Source organism: Bufo bufo, chromosome 7 (assembly GCF_905171765.1).
Source record: "Bufo bufo chromosome 7, aBufBuf1.1, whole genome shotgun sequence".
Taxonomy (NCBI): domain Eukaryota; kingdom Metazoa; phylum Chordata; class Amphibia; order Anura; family Bufonidae; genus Bufo; species Bufo bufo.
Genome location: NC_053395.1, coordinates 228,072,164 through 228,089,246, shown reverse-complemented (window position 1 = coordinate 228,089,246; position 17,083 = coordinate 228,072,164). Strand labels below are relative to the sequence as shown.

The 17,083-nt window shown below is 38.6% G+C and overlaps 1 protein-coding gene across 1 annotated transcript in view; it reads left to right on the top strand.

Annotated features, from left to right (window-relative positions):
• Positions 1 to 17,083, top strand: part of CNTNAP5 (contactin associated protein family member 5) — a 354,415-nt gene that overhangs the window by 91,779 nt on the left and 245,553 nt on the right. Inside the window, exon 3 of the mRNA XM_040439843.1 lies at positions 4,133 to 4,280. Coding sequence (XP_040295777.1) covers positions 4,133 to 4,280 — 148 coding nt within the window. The remainder of the gene's footprint in view (positions 1 to 4,132; positions 4,281 to 17,083) is intronic.

Sequence of the window (17,083 nt, the reverse complement as noted above, 5' to 3'; positions counted from 1 at the left end):
TATTATAGTAGTTATATTCTTGTACATAGGAGGCAGTATTATAGTAGTTATATTCTTGTACATAGGAGCAGTATTATAGTAGTTATATTCTTGTACATAGGAGCAGTATTATAGTAGATATATTCTTGTACATAGGAGCAGTATTATAGTAGTTATATTCTTGTATATAGGAGCAGTATTATAGTAGTTATATTCTTGTACATAGGAGCAGTATTATAGTAGATATATTCTTGTACATAGGAGCAGTATTATAGTAGTTATATTCTTGTATATAGGAGCAGTACTATAGTAGTTATATTCTTGTACATAGGAGCAGTATTATAGTAGTTATATACTTGTACATAGGAGCAGTATTATAGTAGTTATATTCTTGTACATAGGAGCAGTATTATAGTAGTTATATTCTTGTACATAGGAGGCAGTATTATAGTAGTTATATTCTTGTACATAGGAGGCAGTATTATAGTAGTTATATTCTTGTACATAGGAGCAGTATTATAGTAGTTATATTCTTGTATATAGGAGCAGTATTATAGTAGTTATATTCTTGTACATAGGAGCAGTATTATAGTAGTTATATTCTTGTACATAGGAGCAGTATTATAGTAGTTGTATTCCTGTACATAGGAGCAGTATTATAGTAGCTATATTCTTATGCATAGTAGCAGTATTATAGTAGTTATATTCTTGTACATAGGAGCAGTATTATAGTAGTTATATTCTTGTACATAGGAGCAGTATTATAGTAGTTATATTCTTGTACATAGGAGCAGTATTATAGTAGTTGTATTCCTGTACATAGGAGCAGTATTATAGTAGCTATATTCTTATGCATAGTAGCAGTATTATAGTAGTTATATTCTTGTACATAGGAGCAGTATTATAGTAGTTATATTCTTGTACATAGGGAGCAGTATTATAGTAGTTATATTCTTGTACATAGGAGCAGTATTATAGTAGTTATATTCTTGTATATAGGAGCAGTATTATAGTAGTTATATTCTTGTACATAGGAGCAGTATTATAGTAGTTATATTCTTGTACATAGGAGCAGTATTATAGTAGTTGTATTCCTGTACATAGGAGCAGTATTATAGTAGCTATATTCTTATGCATAGTAGCAGTATTATAGTAGTTATATTCTTGTACATAGGAGCAGTATTATAGTAGTTATATTCTTGTACATAGCAGCAGTATTATAGTAGTTATATTCATGTACATAGCAGCAGTATTATAGTAGATATATTCTTGTACATAGGAGCAGTATTATAGTAGTTATATTCTTGTACATAGCAGCAGTATTATAGTAGTTATATTCTTGTACATAGGAGCAGTATTATAGTAGTTATATTCTTGTACATAGGAGGCAGTATTATAGTAGTTATATTCATGTACATAGGGGCAGTATTATAGTAGTTATATTCTTGTACATAGGAGCAGTATTATAGTAGTTATATTCTTGTACATAGCAGCAGTATTATAGTAGTTATATTCATGTACATAGGAGCAGTATTATAGTAGTTATATTCTTGTACATAGGAGCAGTATTATAATAGTTATATTCTTGTACATAGGAGCAGTATTATAGTAGTTATATTCTTGTACATAGGAGGCAGTATTATAGTAGTTATATTCTTATACATAGGAGGCAGTATTATAGTAGTTATATTCTTGTACATAGGAGCAGTATTATAGTAGTTATATTCTTGTACATAGCAGCAGTATTATAGTAGTTATATTCATGTACATAGCAGCAGTATTATAGTAGATATATTCTTGTACATAGGAGCAGTATTATAGTAGTTATATTCTTGTACATAGGAGCAGTATTATAGTAGTTATATTCTTGTACATAGGAGGCAGTATTATAATAGTTATATTCTTGTACATAGGAGCAGTATTATAGTAGTTATATTCTTGTACATAGGAGGCAGTATTATAGTAGTTATATTCTTATACATAGGAGGCAGTATTATAGTAGTTATATTCTTGTACATAGGAGCAGTATTATAGTAGTTATATTCTTGTACATAGGAGCAGTATTATAGTAGTTATATTCTTGTACATAGGAGCAGTATTATAGTAGTTATATTCTAGTACATAGGAGGCAGTATTATAGTAGTTATATTCTTGTACATAGGAGGCAGTATTATAGTAGTTATATTCTTGCACATAGGAGCAGTGTTATAGTAGTTCTATTCTTGTACATAGGAGCAGTATTATAGTAGTTATATTCTTGTACATAAGGTCAGTATTATAGTAGTTATAGTCTTATGCATAGGAGTAGTATTATAGTAGTTATATTCTTGTACATAGGAGCAGTATTATAGTAGTTATATTCTTGTACATAGGAGCAGTATTATAGTAGTTATATTCTTGTACATAGGAGGTAGTATTATAGTAGTTATATTCTTGTACATAGGAGCAGTATTATAGTAGTTATATTCTTGTACATAGGAGCAGTGTTATAGAAGTTATATTCCTGTACATAGGAGCAGTATTATAGCAGTTATATTCTTGCACATAGGAGCAGTATTATAGTAGTTATATTCTTGTACATAGGAGCAGTATTATAGTAGTTATATTCTTGTTCATAGGAGGCAGTATTATAGCAGTTATATTCTTGTACATAGGAGCAGTATTATAGTAGTTATATTCTTGTACATGCAGTATTATAGTAGTTATATTCTTGTACATGCAGTATTATAGTAGTTATATTCTTGTACATGCAGTATTATAGTAGTTATATTCTTGTACATAGGAGCAGTATTATAGTAGTTATATTCTTGTACATAGGAGCAGTATTATAGTAGTTATATTCTTGTACATAGGAGCAGTATTATAGTAGTTATATTCTTGTACATAGGGGGCAGTATTATAGTAGTTATATTCTTGTACATAGGAGCAGTATTATAGTAGTTATATTCTTGTACATAGGAGCAGTATTATAGTAGTTATATTCTTGTACATAGGAGCAGTATTATAGTAGTTATATTCTTGTACATAGGAGCAGTATTATAGTAGTTATATTCTTGTACATAGGAGCAGTATTATAGTAGTTATATTCTTGTACATAGGAGCAGTATTATAGTAGTTATATTCTTGTTCATAGGAGGCAGTATTATAGTAGTTATATTCTTGTACATATGAGCAGTATTATAGTAGTTATATTCTTGTACATAGGAGCAGTATTATAGTAGTTATATTCTTGTACATAGGGGGCAGTATTATGGCAGTTATATTCTTGTACATAGGAGCAGTATTATAGTAGTTATATTCTTGTACATAGGAGACAGTATTATTGTAGTTATATTCTTGTACATAGGAGCAGTATTATAGTAGTTATATTCTTGTACATAGGAGCAGTATTATAGTAGTTATATTCTTGTACATAGGGGGCAGTATTATAGTAGTTATATTCTTGTACATAGGAGCAGTATTATAGTAGTTATATTCTTGTACATAGGAGCAGTATTATAGTAGTTATATTCTTGTACATAGGAGCAGTATTATAGTAGTTATATTCTTGTACATAGGAGCAGTATTATAGTAGTTATATTCTTGTACATAGGAAGCAGTATTATAGTAGTTATATTCTTGTACACAGGAGCAGTATTATAGTAGTGATATTCTTGTAAAGGAGGCAGTATTATAGTAGTTATATTCTTGTAAATAGGAGGCAGTATTATTTTAGTAGCATTACTCTTAACACAGCTTGAACAATCTAAAAAATTTTGCTTTATCCTAGTGTTTTGATGGTATGTGCATTTAGAACATGAAATGGTATTTTGTAGACTATCCATACCTTTTAGCCCAGGAACTTTTATTATGCTACTGAAATAACTATCAGTGTGACACAAGGGTCTCTTTATAAATACACCTTCTTCCCTGAACAGACTTTGAACACCTCAGAAAGACGTTTGTAAAGGTCATTTTAAATTAACAGACCTGAAACATGTTGGGAATGAAAATTCTGTACATTCCTTTTTATTTATACCCCTCAGTTCCCATTCTGTACTCTTGATCAGACCAAGGACAAGGATGGCAGTTTTATTTTATCTATTGGTATAAATATTTATAGTGAAATTGCTTGATATTAATTTGCTTCTTATTTCTTTCTCTGTATCAACAGGTGTTTTCAGGAAACACAAATGCAGATGGTGTAGTCAGTCAGAAATTTCAGCATTCCATCAAAGCCAGATTTCTTCGCTTTATTCCAATGGATTGGAACCCAAGTGGAAGAATAGGAATGAGGATAGAGGTGTACGGCTGCTCTTACAGTAAGTATCTTACATTTTCAAAAGGGTTTTAAAGATACACATTTTTAATTCCTAACTTCTAATAGGATGCCTCCTGTGCAGGCAAGATTTTCTTTTTCATACAATTTCCTCAGCAACATTTCTGCCTGAAACGTTGGTCATAACTTCATAATATGAGGCAATATAATACAATGCCATGGATTTGCTAGGACGTTTAGGTTGTCACATGTCATTTCTAAGGGCTCTTTCACACTTGCGTTATTGTCTTCCGGCATAGAGTTCCGTCGTCGGGGCTCTATGCCGGAAGAATCCTGATCAGGATTATCCTAATGCATTCTGAATGGAGAGAAATCCGTTCAGGATGCATCAGGATGTCTTCAGTTCCGGTACGGAACGTTTGTTGGCCGGAGAAAATACCGCAGCATGCTGCGCTTTTTGCTCCGGCCAAAAATCCGGAACACTTGCCGCAAGGCCGGATCCAGAATTAATGCCCATTGGAAGGCATTGATCCTGATCCGGCCTTAAGCTAAACATCGTTTCGGCGCATTGCCGGAGCCGACATTTAGCTTTTTCAGAGTGGTTACCATGGCTGCCGGGACGCTAAAGTCCTGTCAGCCATGGTAAAGTGTAGCGGGGAGCGGGGGAGCAGCATACTTACCGTCCAAGCGGCTCCCCGGGCGCTCCAGAGTGACGTCAGGGCGCCCCAAGCGCATGGATCACGTGATCGCATGGATAACGTTATCCATGCGCATGGGGCGCTTTGACGTCATTCTGGAGCGCCCCGGGAGCCGCACGGACTGTAAGTATACTGCTCCCCCGCTCCCCGCTCCTACTATGGCAACCAGGACTTTAATAGCGTCCTGGGTGCCATAGTAACACTGAAAGCATTTGGAAGACGGTTCCATCTTCAAATGCTTTCAGTACACTTGCGTTTTTCCGGATCCGGCAGGCACCTCCGGCAACGGAAGTGCATGCCGGATCCCAACAACGCAAGTGTGAAAGAGGCCTTAGTCCCTGCAAATACTAATGTGACCTGAGATATCATAGCCATTGTAACTCACCAGAAGAATTATGTGACTTCAAGTCGATGCCTGTGAAAATCTCCATGGTATTAGTTTTTTAATATTCTATGTATTACATGGCCTCTGTCCACTGAAAAGAGGACTATGACCTATTTATGTTTGATGATTGGTAATGCTTTTATCTGCCAGATACTGTGAGCTGATTTATCTCACCAGGGTCTTAACTATGGGTGAGGTAGGAAGAATTAACCCAGAGCTTCATACCTGAGGTTGTCCTAAGAAAATAATAGTACTATAAATGGTATACGGTAGATGTGGCTGCTGAAAAGTTTGCATTGGAAGAGGAAATATAAGCAAGGACACATTTGTGTTTTAGTGCCAAAGTCCCTGCAAAAATCAACTTTTGCCTAAAATAATCCTGCTTGGTTTTGGAAATGGTGGAGGTCCCATCTACGTCGTCCACACTGATTTGAGTTTTCCTAATAGTGCAAGGTGCCGGAACACAGGGGGTAGTGAGTGTAGTGGTGGTGAGTCGGTGGATGTAGTAGTTCATTTACTCAGTTAAGTTATCCCCTGGGGCCGGCGTGCAGTGGATGGGAAGACAGCACTAATTCCCCAGAGGCACTCTCGGTTGCAGGGAACACCAGCCAGATGGAAGTTGAGGTGCACTTGATGGTGTTTAGGGTGCTTTGGTGGCTGGGCCCCTTTGTTGTAGTTCGTGACGCCAGCACCGTAAGGTGCAATAAAGAGATGGAGCAGAAGAATGAGGAATGAGGCAGTAGTTGAACCAAACAGGAACTTTACTTGTCAGATGTAGTAAGGCATCCAATATCATCACTTTGTCTTGCATACAGATGGCAAAAATGGTAAAGCTGCAAATCCAAATTAACAGGCTCCTGGAGATGAAGTGTAGAGGTTAGCTCCAGCTCACTTTAGTAGAGGTGATATTCTTACTTGCACTTGGTTCCTGATCTTGATTTTGTTACTCAGCCTTTCAATAGTAGTTTAGATCCTCTGTAAGTAAGCTTTCTAACAGATGGCCTTTCTGTCCTTGGTTACGGTGGGCAGCCTGTAGCTTAGAAACTCTCCACCTAATGCAAAGGTGACTAAAACCTGATAAATGGCAGTTATCCTCCTTTATCAATAGTCTATAGTTCAGCAATTCAGCAACCCAAGGGCGATCTCCCTCATGGCAGGCAAACTCTCTGCTTCATTATTTTAAAAGGTTGCGCTTCTCAAAGTGATAATTCACTTTATACCCCGTAAGGTTAATCTACAGTGTGGAATCAGATAGTCCTAATCTTGGACTCAAAGGTTGAGGTAAATTGGTTCCCTGGGCTACGCCCCCGGGAGAACAGAGACAAACCTGTCTCCTCTCCTTCCTCCCAACTTCCATCTCCTAATCTCCGTCTAACTTCCTGTGGCTGAACTGTATAAATGGTGTAATGGTGACCTCTAGTGGTGGAAATATGTAATGCATGCTACCAGCCTGAAATATGGATTCAGCAGCATAGACAAAGGAATAGTGAAAAATGACATCATACTCTATATAACAATTTGGAGTGGACCTTACACACATATGTGGGACACTACAATGGCATTTCAAATGTTTGTTTCTTTTATGTGGATGTCTCTTTAAATGACTAGAATGAAGTCATATCCCAGTGAACACCTATCGGGCAGGAATTTACATGTAAATATGTTTATTTTTTGAAAAAACGATTAATGGCGAGCTCGGCAGGATTGTAAGTGACATTGATCAGATGTGATCAGAATTAATTACTTCGTGTTTTGTCTTTTTCTACAGTTCATCCAGACATGTAATCAGCGATTATTCAGGCATAAATATTTATACGTATCTTTCAAGCTGACTTGTGTTCATTATGTAGATATTTTCTAGTCTCGATACAACAAGCAGGTTCACAAGAACCGGCCTTTCTGATGTTTATCTTGCTGGCAGATAATGATATGTAAATTAAAAGCTTTTCCCTTTACTTAATGCACCGGCGTCATTCTTGATAATAAGATCAATGGGATGTGAAGCAGGTAGGAATATTACCATCTGCACAGAGGAATTCTGCTCAGCCTCATTGTCTTGTAACTTATACGTAATGCATAGAGTCAGGCTTCATCAGTTATAGCACATTACATAGGGGGTATAATAATGGAACCAACATGTAATAATCGCGTCACTGAAGGACTGGAAGAGAGGAGCTAAAAAGGGCAATTTGAGATGACGAGACCTCATTGTGTTTACGTTTAGTATAGGTTGTGGGGTCCTTGTTATTTTGATTATATTCTTACTTTGAGACTTTCCATGTTCTCTAATAGTAGCTATGGAATAAAAAAAAATAATGGGGATAATCTTTATAGGAATCTGCTACAGTTATAGCCAGAGAGGACATCAACTATGAAAAGCAGTTTTTTTTTTCTGAAAAGGTATTGAACAGCACAGGATAAGTAATGTAATTTATCGACATAGTGACTATACTAGGAGAATGGTGAGGGCAGCTCTGGAGTATAATGCAGGATGCAACTCAGGATCAGTACAGGATAAGTAATGCATGTACACAGCGACTGCACCAGCAGAATAGTGAGTGCAGCTCTGGAGTATTATACAGGATGTAACTCAGGATCAGTACAGGATAAGTAATGTAATGTATGTACACAGTGATTCCACCAGCAGAATAGTGAGTGCAGCTCTGGAGTATAATACAGGATGTAACTCAGGATTAGTACAGGATAAGTAATGTATGGACACAGTGACTGCACCAGCAGAATAGTGAGCGCAGCTCTGCATTATAATACAGGATGTAACTCAGGATCAGTACAGGATAAGTAATGTAATGTATGTACACAGTGATTCCACCAGCAGAATAGTGAGTGCAGCTGTGGAGTATAAAACAGGATGTAACCCAGGATCAGTACAGGATAAGTAATGTATGGACACAGTGACTGCACCTGCAATAATAGTGAGCACAGCTCTGCATTATAATACAGGATGTAACTCAGGATCAGTACAGGATAAGTAATGAATGTATGTACACAGTGACTGCACCAGCAGAATAGTGAGTGCAGCTCTGGGGTATAATACAGGATGTAACTCAGGATCAGTACAGGATAAGTAATGTATGTACACAGTGACTGCACCAGCAGAATAGTGAGTGCAGCTCTGGAGTATAATACAGGATGTAACTCAGGATCAGTACAGGATAAGTAATGTATGTACACAGTGACTGCCCCAGCAGAATAGTGAGTGCAGCTCTGCATTATAATACAGGATGTAACCCAGGAGCAGTACAGGATAAGTAATGTATGTACACAGTGACTGCACCAGCAGAATAGTGAGTGCAGCTCTGGAGTATAATACAGGATGTAACTCAGGATCATTACAGGATAAGTAATGTATGTACACAATGACTCAACCAGCAGAATAGTGAGTGCAGCTCTGGAGTATAATACAGGATGTAACTCTGGATCAGTACAGGATAAGTAATGTAATGTATGTACACAGTGACTGCACCAGCAGAATAGTGAGTGCAGCTCTGGAGTATAATACAGGATGTAACTCAGGATCAGTACAGGATAAGTAATGTAATGTATGTACACAGTGACTCCACCAGCAGAATACTGAGTGCAGCTCTGGAGTATAATACAGGGTGTAATTCAGAATCAGTACAGGATAAGTAATGTATTGACACAGTGACTGCACCAGCAGAATAATGAGTGCAGCTCTGGAGTATTATACAGGATGTAACTCAGGATCAGTAAAGGATAAGTAATGTAATGTATGTACACAGTGACTGCACCAGCAGAATAGTGAGTGCAGCTCTGGGGTATAATACAGGATGTAACTCAGGATCAGTACAGGATAAGTAATGTATGTACACAGTGACTGCACCAGCAGAATAGTGAGTGCAGCTCTGCATTATAATACAGGATGTAACCCAGGAGCAGTACAGGATAAGTAATGTATGTACACAGTGACTGCACCAGCAGAATAGTGAGTGCAGCTCTGGAGTATAATACGGGATGTAACTCTGGATCAGTACAGGATAAGTAATGTAATGTATGTACACAGTGACTGCACCAGCAGAATAGTGAGTGCAGCTCTGGAGTATAATACAGGATGCAACTCAGGATCAGTACAGGAAAAGTAATGTAATGTATGTACACAGTGACTCCACCAGCAGAATACTGAGTGCAGCTCTGGAATATAATACAGGGTGTAATTCAGAATCAGTACAGGATAAGTAATGTATGGACACAGTGACTGCACCAGCAGAATAGTGAGTGCAGCTCTGGAGTATGATACAGGATGTAACCCAGGATCAGTACAGGATAAGTAATGTATGGACACAGTGACTGCACCAGCAGAATAGTGAGTGCAGCTCTGGAGTATAATACAGGATGTAACCCAGGATCAGTACAGGATAAGTAATGTATGGACACAGTGACTGCACCAGCAGAATAGTGAGAGCAGCTCTGCATTATAATACAGGATGTAACTCAGGATCAGTACAGGATAAGTAATGTATGTACACAGTGACTGCACCAGCAGAATAGTGAGTGCAGCTCTGCATTATAATACAGGATGTAACCCAGGAGCAGTACAGGATAAGTAATGTATGTACACAGTGACTGCACCAGCAGAATAGTGAGTGCAGCTCTGGAGTATAATACAGGATGTAACTCAGGATCAGTACAGGATAAGTAATGTATGTACACAGTGACTGCACCAGCAGAATAGTGAGTGCATCTCTGGAGTATAATACGGGATGTACCTCTGGATCAGTACAGGATAAGTAATGTAATGTATGTACACAGTGACTGCACCAGCAGAATAGTGAGTGCAGCTCTGGAGTATAATACAGGATGCAACTCAGGATCAGTACAGGATAAGTAATGTAATGTATGTACACAGTGACTCCACCAGCAGAATACTGAGTGCAGCTCTGGAGTATAATACAGGGTGTAATTCAGAATCAGTACAGGATAAGTAATGTATGGACACAGTGACTGCACCAGCAGAATAGTGAGTGCAGCTCTGGAGTATGATACAGGATGTAACCCAGGATCAGTACAGGATAAGTAATGTAATGTATGTACACAGTGACTCCACCAGCAGAATACTGAGTGCAGCTCTGGAATATAATACAGGGTGTAATTCAGAATCAGTACAGGATAAGTAATGTATGGACACAGTGACTGCACCAGCAGAATAGTGAGTGCAGCTCTGGAGTATGATACAGGATGTAACCCAGGATCAGTACAGGATAAGTAATGTATGGACACAGTGACTGCACCAGCAGAATAGTGAGTGCAGCTCTGGAGTATAATACAGGATGTAACCCAGGATCAGTACAGGATAAGTAATGTATGGACACAGTGACTGCACCAGCAGAATAGTGAGAGCAGCTCTGCATTATAATACAGGATGTAACTCAGGATCAGTACAGGATAAGTAATGTATGTACACAGTGACTGCACCAGCAGAATAGTGAGTGCAGCTCTGCATTATAATACAGGATGTAACCCAGGAGCAGTACAGGATAAGTAATGTATGTACACAGTGACTGCACCAGCAGAATAGTGAGTGCATCTCTGGAGTATAATACGGGATGTACCTCTGGATCAGTACAGGATAAGTAATGTAATGTATGTACACAGTGACTGCACCAGCAGAATAGTGAGTGCAGCTCTGGAGTATAATACAGGATGCAACTCAGGATCAGTACAGGATAAGTAATGTAATGTATGTACACAGTGACTCCACCAGCAGAATACTGAGTGCAGCTCTGGAGTATAATACAGGGTGTAATTCAGAATCAGTACAGGATAAGTAATGTATGGACACAGTGACTGCACCAGCAGAATAGTGAGTGCAGCTCTGGAGTATGATACAGGATGTAACCCAGGATCAGTACAGGATAAGTAATGTATGGACACAGTGACTGCACCAGCAGAATAGTGAGTGCAGCTCTGGAGTATAATACAGGATGTAACTCAGGATCAGTACAGGATAAATAATGTCATGTATGTACACAGTGACTCCACCAGCAGAATACTGAGTGCAGCTCTGGAGTATAATACAGGGTGTAATTCAGGATCAGTACAGGAGAAGTAATGTATGTACACAGTGACTGCACCAGCAGAATAGTGAGTGCAGCTCTGGAGTATAATACAGGATGTAACTCAGGATAAGTACAATACAATTACCATGTGCAGCTTTGTCATCTGTACTGCATTTTGTATATGCTTTGTAAAAAAGCATTGTCTTTTGGAAACATAGTTTCAACATTTATACTTGTATATGCTATTGTGTTTGAAGTTCACTCTTTCCTATCACTGTGTATAGTTTCCATAGTAAGCCTGAAGAGCCAGGATAAGTATTTCAACCTTTTCTTGATAATGAAATCAGTCATGGTTATACGTTGAAATGATCAGCAAATTCCTATAATGCAAAAGTACAAATGTGTATGAGAAAAAAAGGAGAATTAAGAATGAAAGTGAAATCTCGCTGCGAGTATCCATTGCATATTATTGCACAAATAGAAAATGGCAGCATGGAGATTATGAGTCATTTCAGTCACTATCTCCTCTATCTGTAGATGCCAGCGATAAGGTTCTCCTATTTCACCAGAACATTCAATTGCTTGAACTTAACTGAACTCGCTACTTGAAATTTATGCTGAAATCTCTTTTTCAATCACCGTGACCTTCTACTAAATGACAGATTTTATATTTGGAGTTTACATTAAATTGTAGCAGCCGCTTACCTATAATCAAAAATGTCTCCATTTGTTTTAAAGTATTAACTTTTACTGATATTTCATTCACAACCTGCTCTCAGGATTTTAATATCCACCATACCGGTATTATTTCATCTCTAGATCTGAGCCGCACGTTCTGAAGTTTAAATGACTTGAGAATGTGTTTTTTAAAAGATTAACAAAGCTTTCAGCAGAAAGAGAGAGAGAGAGAGTAGATTCACAGAATATTCCGTTTATCAACCTTATGTCAGTGGCATTTTTTTTTTTTATAGATAGATAGATAATAGATATGAGATAGATAGATAATAGATAGATAATAGATATGAGATAGATAGATAGTAGATAGATAGATAGATAGATAATAGATAGATAATAGATAGATAGATAGATAGATAGATAGATAATAGATAGATAGATAGATAGATAGATAGATAGATAGATAGATAGATAATAGATAGATAGATAGATAGATATGAGATATGAGATGGGTAGATAGATAGATAATAGATATGAGAGAGAGATAGATAGATAATAGATATGAGAGAGAGATAGATAGATTGATAGATAGATAATAAATATGAGATAGATATGAGATAGATAGATAGATAGATAGATATGTACAGAAGAGGGCGCTATCATTCAGAGCCCATCTTCATAGCAGCAGTCCCAGCTCCTACCATCACAAAGCCTTGCTACACCAAGAAGCAACAGAAAAACAAAGCACCCTGCAACAAGTCCCCCAAACCCAGCCTGCCCAAGCCACCAACCAATATAGCCTGACAAAGGGCGAAATCCAGAGGACGATACACAAGTACAAAGAGGAGTATATCAGCGTCTGGAGGAACGACATGAGAACATCCCAGAAGCTGACAGTATACCAGAGCCTGCAGAGGGAGTACAAACTGGCCCCATATCTGGAGAAACTCTCCAATCCAAAAGACCGACAGATCCTGAGCCGGTACAGACTGAGCGCCCACAGCCTGCTCATTGAATCCGGGCGTCACTGACAGAGGTACATGCCCAGGGAGAGCAGACTGTGCCAGCAGTGCGACCAGGAGGCTGGGGAGGACGAGGCTCATTTCCTGCTGCGGTGCCCCAAATACTCAGCAGTGAGGGAGACTCACTTCAGGAGACTGTATAATGAAGTCAGGCGGCACAGCGTACTGGTTGAAGGGTGCTCGGTTTGTGTGGAGGTAATCCCAAAATCAGAAGAATGAAAGAAAACCGGCACTCCCATTTTTTGCTGGTGATAGATTTATTGGTCACTCATATGACGCGCAGCGTTTCGGCACTCACAGGTGCCTTTTTCAAACAAGAAGTGAGCAGCAGTATGAGTGGAAGAACATGCAAACAAAACAGGTTTAAATAACCCTCCCCTGGTCATGTGATGATGACATCACATTGCCGGGGAGACACATAAACAACAATGTGAGTGAACGCCTCCTGTTGAGTCTTCACAGAGGTCACACCCTGGAAAGTAAATTTCAGTTGCACTGTAAAGAGAAACATTGTTGCAAGTAAGTAACACAAATTGTGCATATAAACATATCATGGTAGCAACATTCACTAATTGTTATATATTACAAAATTGTGCAACCAACAATAAATTTCAGTTGCACTGTGAAGAGAAACATTGTTGCAAGTAAGTGACACAAATTGTGCATATGAACATATCCTAATAGGAACATTCATTAATTGCTATATATTGCAACAGTGTGCAACCAACAGAGAGAGAGAGGCAAAAAAGAGGACTAAGCGGTCTTATAAAAGATCTTATAAGAAGCTGTTAATTGCATAGTCCCGGTTTAACCCTTTAGGAGCCAGAGTCTGTAGCCGATGGATCCAAAAAGCCTCGCGTCTGAGTAACATTTCTATACGGTTCCCACCCCGTCTAGGTAAAGTGACTTCTTCAATGATCTGAAACCGGAGTTGTGAGGCATTGTGTCGCTGCTGGTGAAAGTGTTGAGGAATGGGGAGTAGTAAATTCTCATTGCGTATGGTAGATTTGTGTTTACCAAAGCGTTCCTTCATGCGCATGCTGGTCTCACCCACATAACACAGACCGCAGGGGCACTTCAGCAGATAGACAACAAAGGAGCTGTCACATGTGAAGTGTCCCCTCACTGGGATCTGCTCACCTGTATGGGGATGTGAGATACATGCCCCTTTAATGACACTTGAGCAGTGGACGCAATTGAGACAAGGGAAGGTGCCCTTTCTGACAGTGGCAAGTGTCCTTTGTCTAATGTTTAGTTTATTGCTGCCTATGTCGGCCCTAATCACCATGTCCCTGATGTTTCTTGCCCTTTTGTAGCAGATCATGGGAGGGTTCTGGAGTTCTGCAACAGTGGGGTAAGAGGATTTAACTATATTCCAATGTTTATACATGACAGATCTGATGCGATTAATCCACGGATGATATTTGACCACAAATGGAATTCTTTTGGGGTTGGATTTTTTTGGTGTTGCATCAGTACTGTTGATTTTGGCCCTTTGTTGTAATAAAACAGAACTGGGATATCCTCTTTGTTTGAATTTGTCAGTCAATTGCGTCCACTGCTCAAGTGTCATTAAAGGGGCATGTATCTCACATCCCCATACAGGTGAGCAGATCCCAGTGAGGGGACACTTCACATGTGACAGCTCCTTTGTTGTCTATCTGCTGAAGTGCCCCTGCGGTCTGTGTTATGTGGGTGAGACCAGCATGCGCATGAAGGAACGCTTTGGTAAACACAAATCTACCATATGCAATGAGAATTTACTACTCCCCATTCCTCAACACTTTCACCAGCAGCGACACAATGCCTCACAACTCCGGTTTCAGATCATTGAAGAAGTCACTTTACCTAGACGGGGTGGGAACCGTATAGAAATGTTACTCAGACGCGAGGCTTTTTGGATCCATCGGCTACAGACACTGGCTCCTAAAGGGTTAAACCGGGACTATGCAATTAACAGCTTCTTATAAGATCTTTTATAAGACCGCTTAGTCCTCTTTTTTGCCTCTCTCTCTCTGTTGGTTGCACACTGTTGCAATATATAGCAATTAATGAATGTTCCTATTAGGATATGTTCATATGCACAATTTGTGTCACTTACTTGCAACAATGTTTCTCTTCACAGTGCAACTGAAATTTATTGTTGGTTGCACAATTTTGTAATATATAACAATTAGTGAATGTTGCTACCATGATATGTTTATATGCACAATTTGTGTTACTTACTTGCAACAATGTTTCTCTTCACAGTGCAACTGAAATTTACTTTCCAGGGTGTGACCTCTGTGAAGACTCAACAGGAGGCGTTCACTCACATTGTTGTTTATGTGTCTCCCCGGCAACGTGATGTCATCATCACATGACCAGGGGAGGGTTATTTAAACCTGTTTTGTTTGCATGTTCTTCCACTCATACTGCTGCTCACTTCTTGTTTGAAAAAGGCACCTGTGAGTGCCGAAACGCTGCGCGTCATATGAGTGACCAATAAATCTATCACCAGCAAAAAATGGGAGTGCCGGTTTTCTTTCATTCTTCACTTTAGGAGACTGTCTGATCTCTGCCCAGACCTCATCTCCATGGTGGAGGAAGAGAGACTCTCCATACTGCTGGGGGAAGCGGAGAACACAGCGGCCACAGCAGCACAATATATTATTGCCTGCCATAGACTGAGAGGAGCCTGATATACCATGGACTCCTATACCCCCACCCTGTATATGTCCTTATCCCCCAACCCTACCCAATTATTTCCCACTTGCTTTGGCAATGCTAAAATGTATTTAGTCCTGCCAATAAAGCTGATTTCATTTGATTTGATTTGATAGATAGATAGATAGATAGATATGAGATAGATAGATAGATAGATAGATAGATAGATAATAGATAGATAGATAGATAGATAGATAGATACATAGATAGATAATAGATAGATAGATAGATAATAGATATGAGATAGATAGATATGAGATAGATATGAGATAGATAGATATGAGATAGATATGAGATAGATAGATAGATAGATAGATAGATAGATAGATAGATAGATAGATATGAGATAGATAGATAGATAGATAGATAATAGATAATAGATAGATAGATAGATAGATAGATAGATAGATACAGTACAGACAAAAAGTTTGGACACACCTTCTCATTCAAAGAGTTTTCTTTATTTTCATGACTATGAAGGCATCAAAACTATGAATTAACACATGTGGAATTATATACATAACAAACAAGTGTGAAACAACTGAAAATATGTCATATTCTAGGTTCTTCAAAGTAGCCACCTTTTGCTTTGATTACTGCTTTGCACACTCTTGGCATTCTCTTGATGAGCTTCAAGAGGTAGTCCCCTGAAATGGTCTTCACTTCACAGGTGTGCCCTGTCAGGTTTAATAAGTGGGATTTCTTGCCTTATAAATGGGGTTGGGACCATCAGTTGCGTTGAGGAGAAGTCAGGTGGATACACAGCTGATAGTCCTACTGAATAGACTGTTAGAATTTGTATTATGGCAAGAAAAAAGCAGCTAAGCAAAGAAAAACGAGTGGCCATCATTACTTTAAGAAATGAAGGTCAGTCAGTCAGCCGAAAAATTGGGAAAACTTTGAAAGTAAGGGCTATTTGACCATGAAGGAGAGTGATAGGGTGCTGCGCCAGATGACCTGGCCTCCACAGTCACCGGACCTGAACCCAATCGAGATGGTTTGGGGTGAGCTAGACCGCAGAGTGAAGGCAAAAGGGCCAACAAGTGCTAAGCATCTCTGGGAACTCCTTCAAGACTGTTGGAAGACCATTTCAGGGGACTACCTCTTGAAGCTCATCAAGAGAATGCCAAGAGTGTGCAAAGCAGTAATCAAAGCAAAAGGTGGCTACTTTGAAGAACCTAGAATATGACATATTTTCAGTTGTTTCACACTTGTTTGTTATGTATATAATTCCACATGTGGTAATTCATAGTTTTGATGCCTTCATAGTCATGAAAATAAAGAAAACTCTTTGAATGAGAAGGTGTGTCCAAACTTTTGATCTG